The sequence below is a fragment of the Ooceraea biroi genome, chromosome 1 (genome assembly GCF_003672135.1).
Source record: "Ooceraea biroi isolate clonal line C1 chromosome 1, Obir_v5.4, whole genome shotgun sequence".
Lineage (NCBI taxonomy): Eukaryota > Metazoa > Arthropoda > Insecta > Hymenoptera > Formicidae > Ooceraea > Ooceraea biroi.
Window position 1 is genome coordinate 15,686,628 of NC_039506.1, and position 25,665 is coordinate 15,712,292.

Below are 25,665 nucleotides of genomic sequence, written 5' to 3' on the forward strand. Positions count from 1 at the left end.
TACGATAAATTAAACCTGACGGAAGAAAAGATCCATTGCTTCCTTATATACTACAGAAAGTCCTACACGTCCTGGAAAAATGCTAATTTTTTATGCGTAAATTACGAATGTGCACTTCTTTATACTTCAATTACTTTTATGGTTATGGTAATATAGCATGCCCAAGGCTAAATGGTGCCTTACCAAATTATCTTTTATCCCTTACGTATGTTTTTCTATTGTAACGTTTAAATCTTTAGATCTGAAAATAATTCCAAATTCTTTGTTGGAGTAAAGGATAATGCTTTACTGTGATATAAGGATATCCTAAGTTCTTATACGCTCATAATATTTGCAATGTTTAAATCGAATGTCCTCTATTAGCGTTGTTTATCAACCAACACGGTTACAAATAATTCTAATAAGCATAAGCACTGACAGTTCAATGATACGAAAACCGCGTTAAGCAACTGAAATATTGTAGAACTATTCACTCATAGTGCGATAATACTCTCTCACTACATTATACGCGTAGACAAAATAATTTACGGACTTGGCAGTCTTATTCCGTCTTAACAATAAGTTCGGCAAGTCGCCGTCGCGAATGTTCAGTTTCGGCTCTTGTATTCGTCGCTTTAATATATCTTCTTCTAGTCAATTAACTTCCTCAATTTTTAATTAGATCGAACCTATGAATATTATTAAAAATATCGCTAGTTAAAACTATAAGCATAAAAGAAGAAAACACCCAACTAAATTCTAAACAAGTGATTGTTAATATTTTCCTATGTGTATTAAATTTTTAAATCTAAACTTAAAATTTAAAATCTAATTTAAAAATTTAAGAATTAAAATAAAATTTACACAACATAAAAAAATGCGAATGCTGCCGGTGATATTTGCTTTGCTGTTGTGGCTATTGGTTTGCAGTGCATATCGCTTTCTCGGAGTGTTTCCATTTCCCGGCAAGAGCCATTTCGCATTGCCGGAGAGCTTGATGAAGGGTTTGATCAGTAAAGGACATCAGGTCGACATAATCAGCCCATTCCCACAGAAAAAACCCTATTCAAACTATACCGATATTGCAAACTTGACAGCGCCTATATCATTCACGAATAATATGACATATGAATTCATAGTGCAAGTACTAGGCTCGATACCGTGGACTTCATCCGCGACAAGTTATGGTAATGATATTTGTGAAGCACATCTGGGAAATCCGGTAATACAAAAACTGGTGCGCGATCCGCCGAAGGATCCACCCTACGACGCGATGATCATGGAGGTACGAAAACTTGTTCTAGTGAATATTCTTGTAAAATACTTTTCAATTATGTAGCGAGCAAGAATCTACCTCATTATTATCATGGGGGAGAAAAATTATTTAGTATTGCAAATTGCATAACAATGAATAGAATACGTTCGCTCATTAAATGTTTAATATACTGTAATTATGCAGAAAAGGTTACACAGCGCAGAAATCTCTTTCATTGTGACATATGTTATGAAGGGTAAAGTTCTAAGTAAGTTTTACCTAACAGCTATGTAGGAGTCGTCTCTAGTTTCTGAGATATATCACAAATAATATTATTTTACATATATCTTTGATTGGTAATTATTAGGTTGTTCATTAAGTTCTGCGGTTTTTTTGCCCTAAATTAAAACATAAATCTATTGTACTTACACATTTATTCAATCTAGAATGTATTGTCCATCTTGATCGACCACCTTCTGCCAACGTTCTGGAAGGGACATAATGCCGCGTTTGTAGAAGTCGCGCGACTTCTGCGCGAAAAAGTCCTTCAAGTACGTTTGAATATCGTCCACTGAATTAAAGCGCTGCCCGTCGAGATTGTTTTGGAGTGACCGGAACAGATGGTAATCCGACGGCGCAAGGTCTGGGGAGTACGGTGGGTGCTGCATGACTTCCCAGCCAAAGCGCTTCAACTTCTTCTTGGTCACCAAAGCAGTGTGTGGTTTGGCGTTGTCGTGGTGGAAGACAACGCCCTTCCTGTTCGCCAATTCCGGCCGCTTCTCCGCCACTGCCTGCTTCAATTTTTCTAACTGAGCGCAATGCTTCTCGGCGTCGATGGTCTGACCGCGCGGAAGCAGCTCGAAGTACAGGACGCCTCGCCAATCCCATCACACACTCAGCATCACTTTCATCGGATGCAAATCCGCTTTGGCAACCGATTGTGACGACTCACCCGGACCGCACCATGACCGCTTGCGTCGAATGTTGTTATATACCACCCATTTTTCATCTCCCGTGACCACCCGTTTGAGAAAGGCCTCCAGCGAGTTCCATTTCAGCAGGGATTCACAGATCATGACGCGGTCCAAAATGTTCTTTTCGGTGAGTTCGTGAGGGACCCAAACATCTGCTTTTTTCGACATCCCAAGCCGTTTTAATCGCTGCGCAACCGTTGTATGGGCGATGTCGAAGCGCTCCGCGATCTCTCGCGTCGTCAGGTGTCGGTCTGCTTTGATTGCGGCCACGATTTGGTCGTCGTCAGTGGTGGATGAACGACCGGAGCGAGCAGCATCGGAGACGTTCACATCTCCGGAACGAAAGCGCGCAAACCAACGCTGACAAGTGTCAGCGCTTATGGCCGAGTCCCCGTACACGCCACATATCTCACGTTGCGCGTCCGTCGCTTTTCCTCCTTTGCGGAAAAAAAATAGCAAAATGTGCCGAAAATGCACCTTTTGATCCTCCATTTTCAATGAATAGTGCGTACACACAACACGTCAAAACACAACAAAGACTCTGGCGAAATGTCAAGCGTTGTCTAACCTGTCACGGAGTATGCGGCAATCCGCGGTTCAGGCGATGCATGCTATCTTTTTCAATGGACAAACGCTATCTATCAAGAAAACCGCAGAACTTAATGAACAACCTAATATTTAGATTAGGGGATAGAGGAGCGCTAATGACCTTGATATGTACAACAAATCCTGTTCCACAATTACAATACACATAAAAATATTTGTCAATGACCTGAACTTAATGTTAAAAACGGAAAAAATTTCGAAAATTACAGTTTTATAACCGACTTGTGGCTTGCCTCGTATGATAATATGCTTATAATATATAAGTTGTGCAGTTTGTATGTACAAAAAATGAGTAGCTAATGACAAAGAGAAGGAAAGAATATAAGGAAGCTTTTAAAAGAGACTTCAGAAGTCTAGTAAAAAAGTTTGATTGGAGTAAAAATTTTGAGCACATGTGCATCTCTAAAATCGTGACCAAGAGTAAAACAGAGCACAAGATTAGTTCCTTGATATCGTGCAAAAGGATTTTTCATTCTGCGCAACCAATGAAAAGATCTATTAAAACAACTCACTCATTCCGTTGGTAATACAGACGACTCCAGGATCCTCTTATTCATCATAAAATTATTCTGGTTTTGTCAGATCTTCGGTGCACATTGCTTTGCGGCTATCGCCCATTTGTTAAATATACCTCTGATCGGAGTCAGTACGACGACGCTATTTCCATGGCTTCATCAATTAATCGCACAGCCTGAGAACTTGGCCTTTGTACCAAATAATTATATGGGCCTAGAAGTTCCTATGAACTTCTGGCAACGTACATATAACTTCCTAAAAACCCAGTTTCTCAAATTGTACTTTAATTGCTACACGAAGCCACAAGATGATTTAGTGAGAAAGTATTTCGGGCCAAATATGCCGAGCGTGCGAAAAATGAACATGGGAATAATCCTCATCAATTCTCACATCGTTCTGAATGGGGTCCAACCGATGACACCTGCTGCCATCCAAGTAGGGGGGATCCATATCCGAAATGACGATTCGCCGTTGCCACAGGTAAAGCAATTCTTTTGATCTCTGAAGCAGTTTTCACTTTTGCTCGTATAACATGTAGCTCTTCCGCTAAATATTGTGTGCTTATTTGTTCCCCGATTTTATTCAATTTGTATTTTACAATTTATGAGAAAATAATAATTGGCATGGGTGGCAAGTGCCATTAATATTGTTTTCTTTGCAGAAATTGAAGGAGTGGATGGACGATAGTAAAGACGGTTTTGTGTACTTCAACTTCGGCTCGATGGTGCTGATCGAAACGTTTCCGCGCAAAATTTTAGATGTTTTTTACACTTCCTTAGGCAAGATAGCACCGATACGAGTTTTAATGAAGGTATGGAACCCGGAGAAGTTGCCGCTTGGCTTACCCGAAAATATTCACATGGCCGCTTGGATGCCACAGCTTAAAGTATTAAGTGAGCTATAGTGTTCATACTTAATCAATTATATGATGAATAAGTTAAACGAAATAACATTATAATACATTTCCATCATAGGCATTATAACTTTGAAATATTAAACAGTTTGTATTTTCCATAAGCAACCACTATTTCACGTAAACTTTATGAAACACGCAAATTGTGTCTTTAGCTAGATTATTTTGTAGAAATTATAAAACCCTTTTAATATAAATGTTCTAGAACATCCAAACATAAAAGCTTTCATCACTCATGGCGGGCTCCTGGGAACTCTGGAAGCAATCACCTGCGGTGTTCCCATGATCGGCATGCCACTTTACGCCGATCAGTTTAAGAATATTGATGCGTCTGTCGCGAAAAACATCGCTGTGAAGTTGGACGTCCATAAAGTTACTGTGAAAGACATGGATGCAGCTTTGAACGCGATCTTGCAAGATCCGCGATTCGTGTAAGAAAAAACTTCTTGGTTTATATATTAAAATACATATAAATGATTACAACAACCATCAGCAACATATTATTGTTCATTTTTCATTGTTCGTGCTTATTGCATTATAGATATGTACGATCAAATGATAGAATTTGTTATTCACAGTTCACTATTTCTTATCTAATTTAAGTGCACGCTGTGAATATTTAATCATTATCTTGCATTTGCGTGCCTTAGTTTCGTTGCATTTCCTTGACTCGATATGTTAATCGCTATTGATAACGTGACCTTTTTTTACGTTGTTTTTTTAGAGAGAATATGAGAAATCTGTCGCAGAGATTTCTCGATCAGCCGCTGAGCCCTGTTGACACCGCGAATTACTGGATCGAATACATAATTAAATATGGCAACGATGTCTTGCGATCGCCCGCCATGGATTTGGCCTGGTGGCAATTATCCCTCGTCGATGTAGCTGTGTGTTTACTGCTTTGCGTGACAGCCATTACTACTATTGCAGTGTTCATTGTGCGTTTTAGAAGAAAAATAATAAATAGAAATAATCAGAGGTTGTTACATTCAAAGAATACTAAATTACATTAATTTGAAAATTTTTAAGAAAATATAAACAGTACGTAATAGATCATTGGAAGCAATTAGCTTTCGTTGAGGAATTTCTGTTAGAAATTATATCATTAAAAATATTTCTTCTATCATATGCTGATATATTATATATTCGTGCGCGCGCGTCTTTTATTATTACTTTATTTATTACTTTAATTTAAGATTTTATTAGAAATATATATAGAGCGTAGAATTATGGAAATTAGATCTGTGAAATAAATTCGGTTTCTTTGCATTAGTAGTTTGTTAATGCACCGAAATTAGCATCCCGCTATTTTTATCGCAGCTAATTTGCAACCAGTCAATAATATTGAAAATTTGAATTGGAAGTCGTTGATAATAAAATAAGACATGTCTCTTTATCGGGCCTATTCCATTAAATTACATTATATTACATTATATTATACTACATTATATGTAGTCAAATTATATACGTAAAATCATGAATTTGTGAACAGTTTTATTCTGTCCTACGTTTGGTGCGTTTCGTGTTACCGTTACGTTTTTTCTCTCTCTTTCAGTTTAGGCTCTCTTATATTTAAGACGTACTAATTGTCATATAATTACTATTTCAATTGTCATTTATAAATTCGAAGATCTAAATATTATCAAACATATCACAACAGAAATCTAAATAAATTCGAAACAAGCGATTGTCCGTCTTCTCCTACATATACAGGATGTCTCGATGACCCCGTGCCACCCGTTAATGACGTGTAGTTTGGACTTAGCTGAATAGAAAAGTCCAATGTCATTTTGCGATTTTCGCAATATTAACGGAGTTATTAATTAATAAATCTAAGCGAATGAGGGCGGTGCGTGCAGCGAGATAGGTCGGTAGGAGGGCCGCGCGCTCTTTGATACCGCGAGCTGGGCGGCGCGCGGTGAGGGAGAATGGGGTGTCTTAGATACTGACAATAACAAGGGCGCGCGGGGGTCCTCCTACTGACGGCTATCTTGGAGACTGATAGAAACAGCGTGTGACGCTGGGGCCCCGCGCTGAGCGATAATTGATTCATATCCTTTTTTCCAAAATAGTTTATTTTGTGGCAATTTTATTTTGAGGTAAAAGAAATTGTTTTTAAGGCAAAGGAAAGGAAAGCTATCGTTTCCTCACCACCTTGCGGTAGATAGCACCGAGCGTTTTTTTAGGGCCGGTTTTTCAATCATGGTTTAAACGTAGATCTAAGTTTAAACCATGATTGAAAAACCGGTCCTTAAAGTGGTTTCTCCAATAGACCTAATCCACTCTCATTATTTAATGCAATAATTGTTCGAAGTGCCTTCCTCGTTGCTCTATGCAGAGTTCGGCTCTTCGAACAATGTTACGCGTTGCACGTTGCGCCATGTCCGGCGCGATGGTATTGAAGGCCGCGATAATTGCTTCACGTACTTCATGTTCTGTGCCATCACGCCAGTGCTCGACTAAATTCTTTATGTAGCCCCAAACAAAATAATCTAATACATTCAGATCCGGCGATCGCGCCGGCCAAGCGATTGGGCCATCACGGCCCATCCACCTGTCCGGAAAGCGCGCGTTCAAAATTTCACGTGCTTGTCGCGAAAAATGAGCAGGAGCCCCGTCTTGCTGGAAAATCATCTGCGTTCGTAAAAGTAAAGGAATATTTTCCAGTAATATTGGCAAATGATTTTCCAGAAAATCTGAATAAATTTGCCCATTAAGTCGTGGCGGGAAAAAGAATGGGCCAATCTGAAAATCAAAGACAAGAAACTTAGGTAAAATTGCAACAAAAAATCTTATTTAACTCATTTACTCAAACTTACTATTTCATTTCCGATGATTCCTGCCCACACGTTTACGCTCCATCGATATTGGAAAGAGCTAACGCGAATAGCATGCGGATTTTCTTCTCGCTATGTTGTAAAGTTGCGAGAATTGAAAATTCCGTTAGGCGTAAATGTAGCCTCATCGGTCCATAGAATTCGATCGGGGAAAGAAACGTCTCGCCGATGCTGCGCAAGGAATCCTGTGCATGTTTCGCCAATGATTAATAATATACGAAAATCGCCAATAGTTAATAATGTACGAAAATCGTTATTAATGACGAAGAATAAGAATACCTCCGAAGTAAAAGTACGTGAAGCAATTATCGCGGCCTTCAATACCATCGCGCCGGACATGGCGCAACGTGCAACGCGTAACATTGTTCGAAGAGCCGAACTCTGCATAGAGCAACGAGGAAGGCACTTCGAACAATTATTGCATTAAATAATGAGAGTGGATTAGGTCTATTGGAGAAACCACTTTAAGGACCGGTTTTTCAATCATGGTTTAAACTTAGATCTACGTTTAAACCATGATTGAAAAACCGGCCCTAAAAAAACGCTCGGTGCTATCTACCGCAAGGTGGTGAGGAAACGATAGCTTTCCTTTCCTTTGCCTTAAAAACAATTTCTTTTACCTCAAAATAAAATTGCCACAAAATAAACTATTTTGGAAAAAAGGATATGAATCAATTATCGCTCAGCGCGGGGCCCCAGCGTCACACGCTGTTTCTATCAGTCTCCAAGATAGCCGTCAGTAGGAGGACCCCCCGCGCGCCCTTGTTATTGTCAGTATCTAAGACACCCCATTCTCCCTCACCGCGCGCCGCCCAGCTCGCGGTATCAAAGAGCGCGCGGCCCTCCTACCGACCTATCTCGCTGCACGCACCGCCCTCATTCGCTTAGATTTATTAATTAATAACTCCGTTAATATTGCGAAAATCGCAAAATGACATTGGACTTTTCTATTCAGCTAAGTCCAAACTACACGTCATTAACGGGTGGCACGGGGTCATCGAGACACCCTGTATATTGTTATGTCCAGCAGACTCCACGTTTGCTCGCTTCCAAAGGAAGTAATAAGTATTCTAAAAATAAAAATAATCCAATGGACAATATCCCGCGTTGCGATAAGTGCAGTCGCGTGTGGTCGGAAGCCTCGCGGTCGCAGTGAGAGATTATATCCCTTTTCCCCGAAGAGGAAATGATATAACTGAGCCCGCCGGATGATCTCTGGGCGAATACTCTCACAAGAGTAGCGAGTTTTGGCACACGTGTCTGGCAGGGACCGAGACTTTCGGCTAGAAACGTATCCGGCTTAAGAAAACGATCCGCGAACGTCTCGGGATCGTCGCGGCTGGAACAATGGATCTATGGCTAACAAAGGATTAGCATCTCATAGACCCATCTGTCGATACCGGCTTAATTATCGCAAGGGATGTCCAGTTCGTCCCCGAAAATAGTTCCCAGAAAAGGAATACTCCTCTCCTACACCATTCCTCCCATATAAAAAAGATGACAACCTCCCTGGACGCAGTATCTAGACATCACTCATCTAGTGCGGGAGTTTTGTTTACTTGACAGTGTTTCAGTATTCAGATATCATTCATTAAGTGCGCTCACTTGACGTAACAATATCAATAGTGAATTTATGCAACAGAGTTTATAAAACCAAAAAATGCGAGTGCTGCCAGTGGTACTATTGTGGCTGTTCTGGTTATCGATTTCCAGTGCATATCGCTTTCTTGGAATATTTCCGATTCCGAGCAAAAGTCATTTTATCATGCTGGAGAGCTTGATGAAAGGTTTGGTCAGTAAAGGTCATCAGGTCGACATAATCAGTTCTTTTCCACAGAAGAAACCTTATCCAAACTATACTGATATCGCACATTTGCCAATGCCTTCATTAACGGTAAATAATGTGACATATAAAGCTATGATGCAAACACTAGCAAGCCCGAATCCGATGAATGCTGTGGTGACATTCTTTAGTAATGATAATTGTGAAGCCCACCTGGGGAATCCTGTAATACAAAATCTGGTGCGCAATCCGCCAAAAGATCCACCCTACGATGCGATGATTATGGATGTATGAAAAATTATCTTGATTGTTATTTTCTCACAAAATACATTACAATTTTGTAATGAACAAGAATTAAATTGAATGTCCAAGCAAATCATATTCACAAAAAAATTCTCAGCTAGTTCCACTTCCACTTAAACTTATTCTGTTTATATCAGGTCTTTGGTGCGCATTGCTTCACGGTCATCGCTGATTTATTAAATATATCTCTGATCGGTGTCAGCACGACGACGCTGTATCCATGGCTTCATGAATTAATCGCTCAGCCCGAAAATCTAGCCTTCGTGCCGAATAATCGTCTGAATGTGGAGTTTCCCATGAACTTGTGGCAACGTACGCACAATGTCTTCTCCTTTCTCTACTCCAAGTTGTACTTCAACTATCACACGAGGATGCAAGACGATTTAGTGCGGATGTACTTTGGCCCGAATCTGCCGAGCGTGCAGAAAATGAAGTTAGCGCTGTTCCTTGTCAACTCTCACATCGCTCTGCATGGGATCCAACCGATGACACCTGCCGTTATCCAAATAGGTGGAATTCATATCCGAGATGACGATTCACTATTGCCACAGGTAAGACAACTCTTTCGATGCATGAAACTGTTTCCGCTATTGTTGATGTAACTCCAACGAAATTCTTGCATGACGCTCGGCACCTTGTAGTCCTCTTCTGTCTCACTCCCCCGCTCTCCGCAAATATAATTGACATTGTTCTGCAAAATAAGAGAAAAACCTTAAAGAAGTCAATGTACTCCGCAAAATGTTTAGGATTTGCATGTTTACGAAAATTGTGTTTAAAGGTAATATATCGACATATCGTTGGAAATAGAAAAAAAAACAAAGAAAGAGGTTGCGATAATTCGCAGAACGATTTTTAACATTTTCTAATTGTCGCGCATGTATTTAATTTTGTTTCAGTCATTTCTAAATGATGCCTTTCAGGAATTACAACGCGACCGTCCCTTTAAATACTTCCTACTTATTTGTTTTCTGATTTTCTGGAATCTTTATGTAAACATTCATGAAAAACAATTTGCATGAACAGCAAGTGTACTTAATAATTCTCTTTTTGTAGGAATTAAAGAAATGGTTGGACGATAGTAAAGATGGATTTGTATACTTCACGTTCGGCTCGATGGTGCTGATTGAAACGTTTCCGCGCAAAATCCTCGATGTGTTTTATGCCTCCTTAGACAAGATAGCACCTGTGCGGGTTTTAATGAAAGTGCCGAATCCGAAGAAGTTGCCGGCTGGTTTACCCAAAAATATTCGTACGTTCTCTTGGTTGCCGCAACTTAAAGTATTAAGTAAGTTATATTGTTCCTACTTAATCAATTATATAATGAATAAGTTAAACGGAATAATTATGATTATATATATGCATTACAATATTCAATTTAATATTATGTATATTCAAATGCATTTCCACACGCACCATAGACATAAATTTGCAATATTAAAAACTGTTGACCTTCCCATATGTTATCACCACTACAAATAAATTTTGTCAACCACGCAAATTATGTCTTTTGTCCGTATTAATTTTGTAGAAATTACAAAATCCTCCTAATATAAATACTTCTAGAACATCCAAACATAAGAGCCTTCATCACTCACGGCGGACTTATGAGTATCCTAGAAGCGATCTTCTGCGGTGTTCCCATGATCGGCGTCCCATTATTCGCCGATCAATTTAAGAACGTTGAAACGTCCATCACAAGAAACGTCGCTGTGAAACTAGACGTCCATAAAGTTACTGTGAAAGACATGGATGCAGCCTTGAACGCGATCTTACACGATCCGCGATACATGTAAGAGAAAACTTCTTATTTTTCTTATTAGCACACATATAAGTGATTACAATAATAGTCATCAACATATTATTGTTCATTATATATCGTGCTTATTGCATTATAAATATCTACGATTAAATGAAAGACTTTCCTACTCATGGTTCACTATTTCTTGTCTCATTTAAAATGCGCGCATATTTTATCGTTATCTTGCATATGCGTGTCTTGTTTTCGTCGCTCTATCTTCGTTGTCTTTAATTATGAAACACTATTAAATATTCATTAACGTAACTGTTATCTTTGCTTTTTTTACTTTAGGAAGAACATTAAAACTCTGGCGCAGAGATTCCACGATCAGCCACTGAGCCCTATTGATACCGCAAATTACTGGATCGAATACGTAATTAAATACGGCGACGATGTCTTGCGATCGCCCGCAATGGATTTGGCCTGGTGGCAAATATACCTCATCGATGTGGCCGCGTGTCTGTTGCTTTGCGCGGCAGCCATTATTACACTTGCGGTGTTCATCGTACGTTTTGTGATGAAGATGATAAATAGAAATCATCAGAGGTTGTTACATTCGAAGAAGACTAATTAGAGTCATTAATTTATGAAAAGTTTAAGAACATATGAACGTAATAATTTATCGGCAGCAATTAGCTCTTGTTAAGGAATTTCTATTAGAAATTATATTGTTGAAAACATTCGTTCTATCGCACACATGTATAATTTCTTACTCTGCACAAACTTTTTGACAATTTTCACAAGATAGAAACAGCTTATTTACTCCAAACGGTTTCGTACAGTTTCTTTTTGGGAATTACATGAAGTTACTGATTGGAGCGCAATCGAAGAAACTGTGCCGGGACGCCGCCGCCGATACCATGTACTCTGGCGTCACAAAATTGCATCTCTGTCAAACGAACCATTTATGACTAATATCAATTAAATATCTTACTGTAAATAAAAAACTTGATTTCTACTTACATCTTTTCTATTAATTTTGATTATTATAAATTGCGCTACGCAATTATGGATGTAAAGAGTGTTTATTTCGTTTTTGAGTTATTGTTCTATCAGCTTTCATAATGAAAATACAAAATAGTGCTTTATTAAGGATTGACTAAGATTGAATCTTTGAATAAAAATATCGTTGTGTTTTGTTTTCAGGACAGAGATTTTTGAATTAACATTAGCGTTATAGCGCGTACACACGACGACACTTTTTGTCTCTAGATCGAGTATATACATTAAGTGTCGACGTGTGTACAGTGCTTGAGACCGTGTTGCTAAAGAAAATTGTACCTGTAATGACACTAATCTAGATATAAGTGTCCGCTCTAGGTGTCATCGTGTATACGCGCTATTAGATTATCATAACAAAATTATTGTTATGAAAACTTTCATATATTGTATCTGTATATTGTATATTGTGATATTGTATCTATACATATGCAATAATATAATGCTACAAAAGGTTTCATCAGGAAAATTTACTAATTCTTTGTGTGTAGACATAGAAATGCACGAATGTTTGGACATCTTTATGACTATAGAGCCACATGCATGGGATCAAATGGTAGTTTTCTTATCAAATGTTATCAAATAATGTTGCATGTTTGTCTTCCTGTAGAAGAGTCTTCATAACATTTCAGAACAGTTCAGAATCTTTTGTAAGAGTAAAAGATGATGTTTTACTGTGATGTAAGAACATGTCTATATTTTTACGCGCTTGCTATATTTTTACAATCTTAACAATATTCACATCGAATCTCCTCATTAGCGATGTGAACGCTAATTTAGCAACTAAATAAAATGGAACGACTGCAAATAGTGCTAATAAGCATAAACTGATAGTGCAACGAATCCAATAACAGATGCAAGCTAAATATTATACAACTATCGACGTAAATAGTTTCTAAGAATATTCCTTATAACATAACGTGTTATACATGTAGTCAAGTTATAAAATAATTCGCGGACTTGATTCTCATTCCGTTTTAAGTTCGGCAAGTGCCACCTTTAGTTTCGGCTCTTGTATTTGCCACTTAATATATCTTTTTGGTTAATTATTCTTTAACATTTAAACATTCGATTGAACATCTGGATATTATCAAAAGTATCTCCAACTAAAAACATAAATATAAAATAACAGATAATAGAGTCTAAATAAGCAATAAATTCGAAGCAAGTCAGAGTCAGCTTTCCTCCATGTGTGTCAGAATCGAATTTATGCAAAATTTATGAAAACAAAAAATACGAGTGCTCCCGGTGATACCTAGTTGGTTGTTCTGGCTATCAGGTTGCAGTTCATATCGCTTTCTCGTGTTTCTGACTCGATTGCTAAGCCATTTCGCTGTGCTGGAAAGTTTGATGAAAGGTTTAATCAGTAAAGGTCATCAGGTCGACATAATCAGATTCCACAGAAAAAACCTTATCCAAACTATACTGATATCGCAAAAGAGACAGACCCTACTATATCAATTGTGAACAATTTGACGTATGAGTCTGTAAGACAAATCAAAATACGGCGAGTATTATTGGAACAATATCTAATGATGTTTGTGAAGCCCATCTGGGGAATACAAAACCTGGTTCGCAACCCACCGAAAGATCCATCACCTACAATACGATGTTTATGGAGGTACGAAAAATGGTTCAAATATATATTCAAAATACTTTCCATATTTCGTAGCGAGAATAAGCATCTTATTATATATTATTTATGAGAAGAATTATTATTATGGAGAAGAAAAGTAAAGACAAAAAATTGCTATTCTTCCAATGACAGCAATAGTAGCAATGAATAAATACATTCGCTGTTTAACTACATAATATATTTTTTTACGTAGTTGACGGAAAACGTTATCTCACATGTAAATTAATCGATTTCTTTTTCATCTTGACTTGAATAGTACAACGAGAATAAATAACGTTCTGTGCATAAGTCGTCTTGAATAGACAATTTGATGTTATTCAACTGCGTTATTCATTTGCATTTGCATTCATGTCGGTTCTCTAGTTCATCAATGCTAAGACGCAAAATACTTCGCTTTAACTGCAATTAATGCGTGCATTTCTGTGATATTTATTTCCCGGCAAATATTAATGAATCGGTTTCACAATTTATAAATTTCCGACAATGAGAAAATTAAGAATGTGGCAACCTACAACACTCTCCACACTCTCTACTACAAGTTGTACTTCAATTATCTCACGAGACCGCAAGACGAGGTAGTAATAAGGAAGCACTTCGGACCGAACTTGCCGAGCGTTTGGAAGATGAACCTAGCACTCGTCCTCATCAATTCTCACATCGTTCTGAATGAGATCCAGCCGATGACACCAGCTGCTGTCCAAATAGGCGGGATACATATCCGAGAGAATGATTCGCCGTTGCCGCAGGTAAGATCCAAGGGAACGTGCGAATATTCTCGAGTAAATCAGGCGACAACTTTTCTGGGCACGATACCTTCATTAAAATCCGTATCGGTGCTATCTTACCTAAGGAAGTATAAAGTACATTTAGGATTTTGCGCAGAAACGTTTCGATCAGCATATACGATTGAATCCTTTCGATCCACAAGCAATTTTCACTGTTAATTAGCACAATTCTTGTATATTTCCATTCTTCTCTCTAGTCCACTTCACAAACCATTATGACACTGCAAAGAAGGATAAAATTAAAGTGAATCAGCGTACACGGCAAAGGTTTTGCAATTCGAGTGACTTGCATGTTTGTGGAAATACGTTAAAAGTTAATATATATTGTTACATGTTATGTTGGAAAGAGAAAAAATAAAAAAGAAGGGATTGTGAGAGCTCGCAGTATGATTGTCATCATTTTCCACTTATCGTGTGCATTTTACTTGTACTATGCATCTTTCACAACAGGTATCTATTTTACGAATTACGGCGCGATTGTTTCTCTAAAACAATTCCTCTAAATAAAAAATTGTTCTCTGATTTTCTTGAGTCTTCATGGAAAATAATTACGAGAAAATAATTGGTATGAGTAATAAGTGCATTTAATAATCTTTTCTTTGCAGGAAAGAAGAAGTGGATGGACGATAGCAAAGACGGTTTTGTGTACTTTAGCTCCGGCTCGCAGATGCTGATCGAATCGTTTCCACGCAATATTCTAAATGTGTTTTATATCTCCTTAGGCAAGATAGCACCGGTACGAGTTCTATGAAGCTGCCGAATCCGAAGAAGTTGCTACCTGGTCCGAGAATATTCGTACGTTCTATTGGTTGCCCCAGATTAAAGTATTAAGTAAGTTGTTTGTACTGAAACAATTATAAAATGTATAAATGAAACGGAATAAAATTATAAGTAATTTCACATGCGCATACACATTATATATTTGCAATATTAAAGATCTTTGTACTTGTCATGTGAACCATTAATGTAAATTTTATCAAACATGCAAGCCGTGTTTTTTGCCCGGATTACTTTTATAGACATTGCAAAACTAATTTAAGGGGTTGCTGGAGTGACTAGGGAACTTTTTCGCGATGGTGCTGCCATTTGCACAAATATTTGATTTTTATAAAAATTTCGCAATTTGTACGCACAAAATTGCGGCGGTCCCGACTTCCAATGGGATAAAATAAAAAAATATAATGAAGCTTTTAGAAGTGACTTTAGAAGCGTAATAAAAGAGAAAAGTGTTTATGAAAATCTTGTGCATACTTATACATACATACAAGATTTTCATAAACACTTTTCTTTGAAAAAACATTACAATGTTTATAATATTCAAATCGAACAGCAATATTAGCGATTAAAATGTTTATGAACTAAGTGGAAAGATTGTAAATTGTGCTACTATGCATAAGCGCTGACAGTACAAAATTAGGAATACCAGAATTTAAATATTGTGTAACTATTACTGCAACCAATTGCGATAAATACTCCTTTACTACACTATACATGTAGTCAAGTTATAATTTGCGGACTTGACAGTCTCATTCCGTCCTAAGTTCGCCAAATAGTCGTCGCAACTGTTCGGCTCTTGCATTTACCATTTTATGTTTGTTTATTTAATTGTTTCTTATAATATCCAGTACAAATTAGATCGAATATAAGAATGTTTTCAAACTATCGTTAGTTAAAAAATAGGGATAAACGAATAAAGTAGAATCCAAATAAATTCGAGATAAATAATCGTTAGTATCCTCTCACGTGTGTCAAACTCGAATTTACGCAACAGAATTTATAAAAACAAAATGCGGGTGCAGTCGGTGATATTTGTTTCACTATTGTGGCTATCGGATTGTAGTGCATATCGCTTTCTCGGAGTGTTTCCATTTCCCGGCAGGAGCCATTTCGTAGTGCCGGAGAGCTTGATGAAGAGTTTGGCCGATAAAGGGCATCAGGTCGACGTAATCAGTCACTTTCCACAGAAGAAACCTTATCCAAACTATACCGATATCGCAAAATTGGCAACGACAGTGATATATGATAACAATGTGACATATGAATTTATAATGCAAATGCCAAACAGGAATATGGTGAATACCCTCGCGACATTCGGTGGTAATTATGTTTGTGAAGCCTCTCTGGGGAATCCGGTAATACAAAAACTAGTGCGCGAACCACCAAAGAATCCATCGTACGACGCAATGATCATGGAGGTACGAAAATTTGTTTTGGTGTATATTATTACAAAATTTATACAATTCTGTAATGAGCAACAATTGATTTTATTATATCGTGGAAGAGAGAAATGGTCCCGCGAATTGTGAAGCAATCAAAAGAATACGTTTGATTTTTAATACATATACATATACGTATGTTTTCACATAGTGACGTTAATTCTGATGTAAACAATCGATTTGTCTTTTATTCTGGCAATGGTACAATGAGAATAAATAACGACCGAATGTTATATATTAAACAATAAATCGTCTTCAGTAAGCAATTTGTTCAATTCGATGCGACTTCATTAGACTATGTTATAGAGATGACGGACTACTTCGCTTTGATTGTATTTGATGCATTTCATTGACGTTTTCTCAGGCAAATATTGAGGAATATGTTTCACAATTCAGTAGTTTCCGGCACTCAATACGAAAATCAAGAATTACAATAAACAGCATATTCAAGCAAATATTGTAACCAATCTAACAATATCTAACAATATCTTAATTATATTTAAAGTACTTAAATATAAATAATTAATTATAATTAAATATAATTAAATATAATTACTTGAATACTTTGAATTTGTAAAAGAAACAGAAGTTTCTCTATTAGTTCTTAATTTAAAATTATTCTGTTTGTTAAGGATTATGCGGGTGTGAAAAATAACTTGATTTAAAATATAAAGAACTTCAATAATCACAAGATAACACGTCTTTATCGATCAACTTCTTGAGTGCGAGTGCTCGACGAGGGCGGAAAGGATTGTGATCTACAAGTTTGCGCATAAGTAATAATGTGGTTCGAAGATTCCTGAATGATCCTCAGAGATCGCTACATCCGGACAGTTAACGAGGAACCGAACTTGTAGCGTTGTCTCTCACATTCACACTTCACACACATACAATTTAAATCGGTTTAATAAAGCACAAATAAACTATCGATGTTCAACACTGTTTATATTAGATCTTCAACGCACATTGTTTCGCGGCCATCGCTGATTTATTACATATACCCTTGATCGGAGTCAGCACGACGTCGATGTATCCATGGCATAGTGAATTAATCGGTCAACCAGAGAACTTGGCCTTCGTATCAAACGTCATTGTAAGACAGGAATTTCCCAAGACTGTGTGGCAACGTACGTACAACACTCTCCACACTCTCTACTGCAAGTTGTACTTCAATTATCTCACGAGACCGCAAGACGAGTTAGTAAGGAAGCACTTTGGACCGAATCTTCCAAGTATACAGAAAATGAACCTGGCATTGATTCTTATCAATACTCACATCGCTCTGCATGGAATCCAGCCGATGACACCCGCTGCCGTCCAAATAGGAGGGATTCAGATCCGAGAGGACGATTCGCCGTTGCCGCAGGTAAGTCAAGTTTCCCGATTTAGAAGCCATTGTCACTGTTGCCTAATGCCAATGAAGCTCTTGTGTAATCCTCGGCAATCTCTTCCTCTCTTTCGTCCATCCTGTAAATATTGATGACACTGCTCTGGAAAAAAGGATAAAATTAAAGTGAATCAGTGCACAAAGTGTTTTGCATTTCAAATGACTTGCACATTTACGGAAATTGCATTAAAATTAAATACATCGGTAATATAGCGTTGGAAATAGAAGAATCTGAAGAAACGATTGCGAAAACTTATAGAGTGATTGCAATTATTTTCCACTTGTCGCGTGCACTTAATTTTGTACCATTCATCCTTCACATTATGTATTTTGCGAATCACGGAGCGATCACTCTAAATAAAGTGCTTATAATTACTTCTTGATTTTCTTGAGTCTTCATTTCACTATTCACGAGAAAACAATTGGCCTGAACAGCAAGTGCATTTAAGAATTCTTTCTTTGTAGGAATTGAAGAACTGGATGGACGATAGTAAGGACGGTTTTGTATACTTCACCTTCGGCTCGATGGTGCTGATTGAAACGTTTCCACGCACAATCCTCGATGTGTTTTATGTCTCCTTGGGCAAGATAGCACCTGTACGTGTTTTAATAAAGGTACCGAATCCAGAAAAATTGCCGGCTGGCTTACCCGAAAATATTCGCACGTTCCGTTGGATGCCGCAAGTTAAAGTATTAAGTGAGTCACATTGTTATTACTTAATCAATTATATGCTACATTAAGTAAACAGAATAAAAATATAATGTAATTTCACATAAACATATACTTAGTATAAAGGCATTATAAAGTTGCAATATTAAAAATTTTTGGACTTGGCACATATAATATCATCGTTACATATAAATTATATAATTGTTAATAAAATATAACTTTTACAACTTATGTCTTTTGTCCAGGGGGATTACTTGTGTAAAAATTACAAAATCCGTCTAATACAATTTTAATGTCTTAGAGCATCCAAACATAAGAGCCTTCGTCACTCACGGCGGACTCATGAGCACTATGGAAGCGATCTTCTGCGGTGTTCCCATGATCGGCATGCCACTTTACGCCGATCAGTTTAAGAACGTTGAAGCATGTGTCACGAGAAACGTCTCTGTGAAACTGGACGTTCATAAGATGACTGAGAAAGACATGGATGCAGCCTTGAACGCAATCTTGCACGATCCACGATACATGTAAAAGATAGAAAACTTATTATTTTACATATTAGCATATATATAACGGTTTGCGCACCACAATTTGTTTGCGCACTTTGCATTGTGCGCTTATTACATTGTATGTATGCAACATATGCAACAACATAGTATGATATGCTATTCACAATTCTGTATCTATTTAAAGTGCTCTTTATGTACATGTATTGTACATTCACGACGTATTTTCGTTGCTTCGTCTTTATTCAATATGTTAATCGCTGTTGATAACGTGATTATTATCTTTGCTTTTTAGGGAGAATATAAGAAATCTATCGCAGAGAGTTCACGATCAACCGCTGAGGCCTGCTGACATCGCGAATTATTGGATCGAATACGTGATTAAATACGGCGACGATGTGTTGCGATCGCCCGCCATGGATTTGGCCTGGTGGCAAATATGCCTCATTGATGTGGCCGCGTGTTTTCTATTTTGTGTGACAGCAATTATTACTGTTGCGATGTTCATTATATGCTTTGTGATGAAGATGATAAATGGAAATCATCACATGTTTTTATAGATGTTTTCCTGTAGAACCGTTTGGGTCTTCACATGTAAAATCAGTAAGACTCGTATTGCACGAGTAAAAGATGAAGTGTTACTGTGATGTAACAATAGTCTCAACTTTTACGTTGTAATCACAATGCTTATAATATTCAAAATGAACGACCAATATTAGAGATTTAATTGTTTATTAACTACGTCAAACAATTGTAAATTGTGCTAATAAGCATAAGCGCCGACAGTACAAAAGTAGGAATACCAGATGAATTTAAATTGTGTAAATATTGATGTAAAACAATTGCGATAAATACTCCTTTACTACATTATACATGTAGTCAAGTTATAATTTGCGGACTTAACAGTCTCATTTAGCTTAAGTTCAGCAAGTAGCCGTCGCAACTGTTCAGCTTCGGTTCTTATATTCTCTATTCTCTTATGTCTGATTATTTAATTATTTCTTATATTGTCCAGTAAAAACTAGATCAAATATAAGAATGTTATTACAATATCGCTAGTTAAACAAATAAGGATAAAAGAAGAAAAAAGAATCCAAATAAATTTGAGATAAATAATCATTAATTTTCTCTCACGTGTATCAAAATCGGATTTACGCAGCAGAATTTATAAAAACAAAAATGCGGGTGCAGTCGTTGATAGTTGTTTCACTATTGTGCCTATCGGATTGTAGTGCATATCGCTTTCTTGGAATATTTCCGATTCCGAGCAAAAGCCATTTCATCGTGCTAGAAAGTTTGGCGAAGGGTTTGGCCGATAAAGGGCATCAGGTCGACGTAATCAGTCACTTTCCACAGAAAAAACCTTATCCAAACTATACCGATATCGCAAAATTGGCAACGACTGTGACTTATGATAACAATATGACATATGAATTTATACTACAAATACCAAACAGGAATCTGGTGAGTGCCCTCGTGAATTTCCTTGGTAATGATGTTTGTGACGCTTATCTGGGGAATCCGATAATACAAAAACTGGTGCGGGAACCGCAAAAGGATCCACCGTACGACGCAATGATCATGGAGGTACGACAATTTGTTTTGGTGTATATTATTACAAAATTTATACAATTCTGTAATGAGCAACAATTGATTTTATTATATCGTGAAAGAGAGAAATGGACCTGCGAATTGTGAAGCAATCAAAAGAATACGTTCGAGTTATAATACATATATACATATGTTTTCACATAGTTGACACGAAACGTTACTTCTGTATGATTGTTTACTGATGTAAACAATCGATTTGTCTTTTATTCTGACAATGGTATAATGAAAATAAATAACGATCGAATGTTATATATTCGAAAACAATAAATCGTCTACATTAAGCAATGTGTTCAATTCGATTCGACTTCATTAGACTTTATTAGAGATGACGAATTACTTCGCTTTAATTGTGTTTGATGAATTTCATTGCCATTTATTCTCAGGCAAATATTGAGGAACATGTTTCACAATTTATTAGTTTCCGGCACTCAATACAAAACTCAAGAACTAAAATAAATATCATATTCAAGCAAAAATGCTGTCACCAATCTAACAATATCTATTACTTATATTTGAAGTATGAATACTTTAAATTTGTAAAAGAAACAGAAATTTCTCTATTAGTTTTTAAACTTATTATGTTTATATTAGATCTGTACTGCACATTGCTTCGCGGCCATCGCTGATTTATTACATATACCCCTGATCGGAGTCAGCACGTCGTCGATGTATCCATGGCATAATGAATTAATCGCTCAACCAGAGAACCTAGCCTTCGTATCAAACGACATTGCAAGACAGGAATTTCCCAAGACTGTGTGGCAACGTACCTACAACACTCTCCACACTCTCTACTGCAAGTTATACTTCAAGTATCTCACGAGACCGCAAGACGAGTTAGTAAGGAAGCACTTTGGACCGAATCGTCCAAGTATACAAAAAATGAACCTGGCATTGATTTTTATCAATACTCACATCGCTCTGCATGGAATCCAGCCGATGACACCTGCTATCGTCCAAGTAGGCGGAATGCATATCCGAGAGGACGATTCGCCGTTGCCGCAGGTAAGTCAAGTTTCCCGATTTAGAAGCCATTGTCATTGTTGCCTAATGCCAATGAAGCTCTTGTGTAATCCTCGGCAATCTCTTCCTCTCTTTCGTCCATCCTGTAAATATTGATGACACTGCTCTGGAAAAAAGGATAAAATTAAAGTGAATCAGTGCACAAAGTGTTTTGCATTTCAAATGACTTGCACATTTACGGAAATTGCATTAAAATTAAATACATCGGTAATATAGCGTTGGAAATAGAAGAACCTGAAGAAACGATTGCGAAAACTTATAGAGTGATTGCAATTATTTTCCACTTGTCGCGTGCACTTAATTTTGTACCATTCATCCTTCACATTATGTATTTTGCGAATCACGGAGCGATCACTCTAAATAAAGTACTTATAATTACTTCTTGATTTTCTTGAGTCTTCATTTCACTATTCACGAGAAAACAATTGGCCTGAACAGCAAGTGCATTTAAGAATTCTTTCTTTGTAGGAATTGAAGAACTGGATGGACGATAGTAAGGACGGTTTTGTATACTTCACCTTCGGCTCGATGGTGCTGATTGAAACGTTTCCACGCACAATCCTCGATGTGTTTTATGTCTCCTTGGGCAAGATAGCACCTGTACGTGTTTTAATAAAGGTACCGAATCCAGAAAAATTGCCGGCTGGCTTACCCGAAAATATTCGCACGTTCCGTTGGATGCCGCAAGTTAAAGTATTAAGTGAGTCACATTGTTATTACTTAATCAATTATATGCTACATTAAGTAAACAGAATAAAAATATAATGTAATTTCACATAAACATATACTTAGTATAAAGGCATTATAAAGTTGCAATATTAAAAATTTTTGGACTTGGCACATATAATATCATCGTTACATATAAATTATATAATTGTTAATAAAATATAACTTTTACAACTTATGTCTTTTGTCCAGGGGGATTACTTGTGTAAAAATTACAAAATCCGTCTAATACAATTTTAATGTCTTAGAGCATCCAAACATAAGAGCCTTCGTCACTCACGGCGGACTCATGAGCACTATGGAAGCGATCTTCTGCGGTGTTCCCATGATCGGCATGCCACTTTACGCCGATCAGTTTAAGAACGTTGAAGCATGTGTCACGAGAAACGTCGCTGTGAAACTGGACGTTCATAAGATAACTGAGAAAGACATGGATGCAGCCTTGAACGCAATCTTGCACGATCCACGATACATGTAAAAGATAGAAAACTTATTATTTTACATATTAGCATATATATAACGGTTTGCGCACCACAATTTGTTTGCGCACTTTTCATTGTGCGCTTATTACATTGTATGTATGCAACATATGCAACATGGTATGATATGCTATTCATCAATCTTTATCTACGTAAACAGTACTCTTTGTACATTTAGCATACTCATGGCGTATTTTCGTTGCTTCGTCTTTAACTCGATATGTTAATCGCTGTTGATAACGTGATTATTATCTTTGCTTTTTAGGGAGAATATGAGAAATCTATCGCAGAGATTCCACGATCAGCCGCTGAGCCCTGCTGACACCGTAAATTATTGGATCGAATACGTGATTAAATACGGCGACGATGTCTTGCGATCGCCCGCCATGGATTTGGCCTGGTGGCAAGTATGCCTGATCGATGTGGCCGCGTGTCTTTTGCTTTGCATGGCCGTCATTATTATCATTGCAGTGTTCATAGTACGTTTTATGATGAAAATGATAAATGGTAAGCATCGCAGATTGTTACATTTGAAAAAGACTAAATAGTTGCATTAATTCGTCTAAGAACATATAAAGTTTAAAATTAAAAGTTTAAGAACATAGAAATAGCACGTAATAATAAATAATTCATCGGGAACAATTATTCTTTATGTGAGGAATTTTATTTTCATTCGCTCTGCAATTCGTTTGTCCCCCCGGGGGGCATTAAAAATGTGAGAACTGTCTGTTTGAGCAGCTAATGACAAAATGTGAAAGAGAAATCTTCCAATGGCAATTGCGATAGTAGATATGTCTACATTTAACAATATGAAAACTTTAAAAAATACGAAAACTTAAATTCTTTTTATGTTATTCAATTTAGGAGAATTTTCTGCATCTAGACGCATAAATTAACATTAATCTAGTAAACGACAGTTTTTTTTACATGTATATTTACATTGCAAATATTGAAATTCAGACTTGTTGTTACATGCAATTTTAATTTAAATAAAATTTAAATGAAATAACCATGGAAATAAGAGTCAGATAAATAAGGTTTATATAATAAACGAGTTTTTTTATAACAACAATTCGCGCGTAAATATTATATTATGTAAATAATAATAATTAATGTATTATAATAATAATAAAAAAATAATGGATTTCAAGAAAAAGTATACGAATAAAATATATTGCGGTCGTTATAGCTTCAAGTACATACATGTACTGTCACATTCCCTTGGTTGCCCCAGCTTAAGTATTAAGTAAGTCACATCGTTTATACTGAAATAATTATAAACTATATAAATTTAACGGAATAAAATTATAAGTAGTTTCAAATGCGTATACGCACGTTATACATTTGCAATTAAAGATGTGAACCACTAATGTAAATTTTATCAAATATGCAAGCCGTGTCTTTTGCCTGGATTAATTTTATAGACATTCCCAGCAAACATTTTGGTTGTGGGATGTTGCCAAATGAGAAACAAATGTCAGCGGAACTATAATGCCAAAACCAGAGCCTACTGTGTCCTCAGTTGGTCTCCAATGTGAACTAAATCTGACGAATATATTCCACAGTCAAATTGACGACAACATTAGAGCAGATCTGACAATAGAATGGTGAAAATGTTGCATATTGACGGAAGTGTGCTAACAGAATTGCAACAAAGTATGTTAACAAAGTATGTTTTCCATTTGCGACCTTCCGGCAAACATAATTTGTTGCCATGTTTGCAATTGCAGAAAATGTTATAGGGGTTGTAATATCTAATATAAATTCAAATTCCTGGAACATCCAAACATAAGAGCCTTCATCATTCACAGCGGGATCCTGGAAGCAATTTTCAGCGGTGTCCCTATGATCGGCATGCTACTATTCGCTGATCAGTTTAAGAATGTCGAAGCATCCGTCGCGAGAAACATCGCTGTGAATCTAGATGTCCAAAAGATGACTGAGAAAGATATGGATGCAGCCTTGAAAGCGATCTTGCACGATCCGCGATACATGTAAAGGTCGTTCTACATTAGTCGATTGATCACACATCCATATTGTCGCAAGTCGTACGACTCTAGCGAATCAGGGTATGAGACTACTATTTGCAAGGAGTTTGCGACCGGAAGTAGTACTACTTGCGCTCATGCGATTGCTTGCTTGCGACTAATGTAGAACGATCTTAAGAGAAAATCGACAACGTATTTTCACGACCACACTGGCAGTATTTTAATTGGAAAAAACCGCTACGTTTCGACCTTTACTCCGGTCCTTATCAAGCATACAATATCTTATTCTAAAATATACATAATTAAATTAATAATTTACATCACTGAAATTAGCTAATAAGAAATGTGCAAGTACTTACTGGTTAAAAAAGACATAAGACACTATCGAAGTAACGAACTTGCGGAGACACGTCACTGAACGGTGGCAGTCAACAAGCAAGTGTGATCAAGGAGACGATGAGATGTTTGTCAAAATAAGATCGTTTGTACCGGGTAGGCTGTCCGTATCTTTTTGCAGATTGATCGCGTTACTGCTACGTTTGATAAATAACATCTCTGCCATCTCACGTTTTCTCAAATATTTTTCTTGATGGAGAACGGCAACGTTCGACCAGTCAAAAGTATGGCCGTTCTCCATCCTATGCTTGCTAACTACCGACCAATTGCTCTGATGTT

General features: G+C 37.1%; 3 protein-coding genes and 1 long non-coding RNA gene across 4 annotated transcripts; 3 read left to right on the forward strand and 1 right to left on the reverse strand.

The window, feature by feature from the left end:
* The first annotated feature begins 568 nt into the window (after positions 1-568).
* On the forward strand, positions 569-24,199 carry LOC105275001. The gene is made up of 10 exons (XM_020030227.2): positions 569-1,264; positions 3,397-3,810; positions 3,992-4,223; positions 4,449-4,674; positions 4,968-5,247; positions 8,738-9,151; positions 9,304-9,717; positions 10,220-10,451; positions 10,730-10,955; positions 23,268-24,199. The coding sequence occupies exons 1-10, from the start codon at positions 857-859 to the stop codon at positions 23,548-23,550; spliced, it is 3,129 nt and encodes a 1,042-aa protein (XP_019885786.2). The 5' UTR covers positions 569-856; the 3' UTR covers positions 23,551-24,199.
* On the forward strand, positions 16,051-20,222 carry LOC105274884 (UDP-glucuronosyltransferase 2C1). Its single transcript, XM_011331348.3, has 5 exons — positions 16,051-16,579; positions 17,553-17,966; positions 18,453-18,684; positions 18,959-19,184; positions 19,459-20,222. The coding sequence occupies exons 1-5, from the start codon at positions 16,172-16,174 to the stop codon at positions 19,721-19,723; spliced, it is 1,545 nt and encodes a 514-aa protein (XP_011329650.1). The 5' UTR covers positions 16,051-16,171; the 3' UTR covers positions 19,724-20,222.
* Positions 17,627-18,596, reverse strand: LOC113561612. Its single transcript, XR_003406300.1, has 3 exons — positions 18,503-18,596; positions 17,877-18,085; positions 17,627-17,755 (listed from the first exon to the last, which is right to left on the reverse strand). It is a non-coding gene; the product is annotated as an uncharacterized LOC113561612 (long non-coding RNA).
* Positions 20,328-23,245, forward strand: LOC105274881 (2-hydroxyacylsphingosine 1-beta-galactosyltransferase-like). The gene is made up of 4 exons (XM_026968131.1): positions 20,328-20,750; positions 21,366-21,779; positions 22,266-22,497; positions 22,772-23,245. Exons 1-4 carry the CDS (start codon positions 20,343-20,345, stop codon positions 22,999-23,001), a joined length of 1,284 nt encoding a protein of 427 aa, XP_026823932.1. The 5' UTR covers positions 20,328-20,342; the 3' UTR covers positions 23,002-23,245.
* Positions 24,200-25,665: the final 1,466 nt, after the last annotated feature.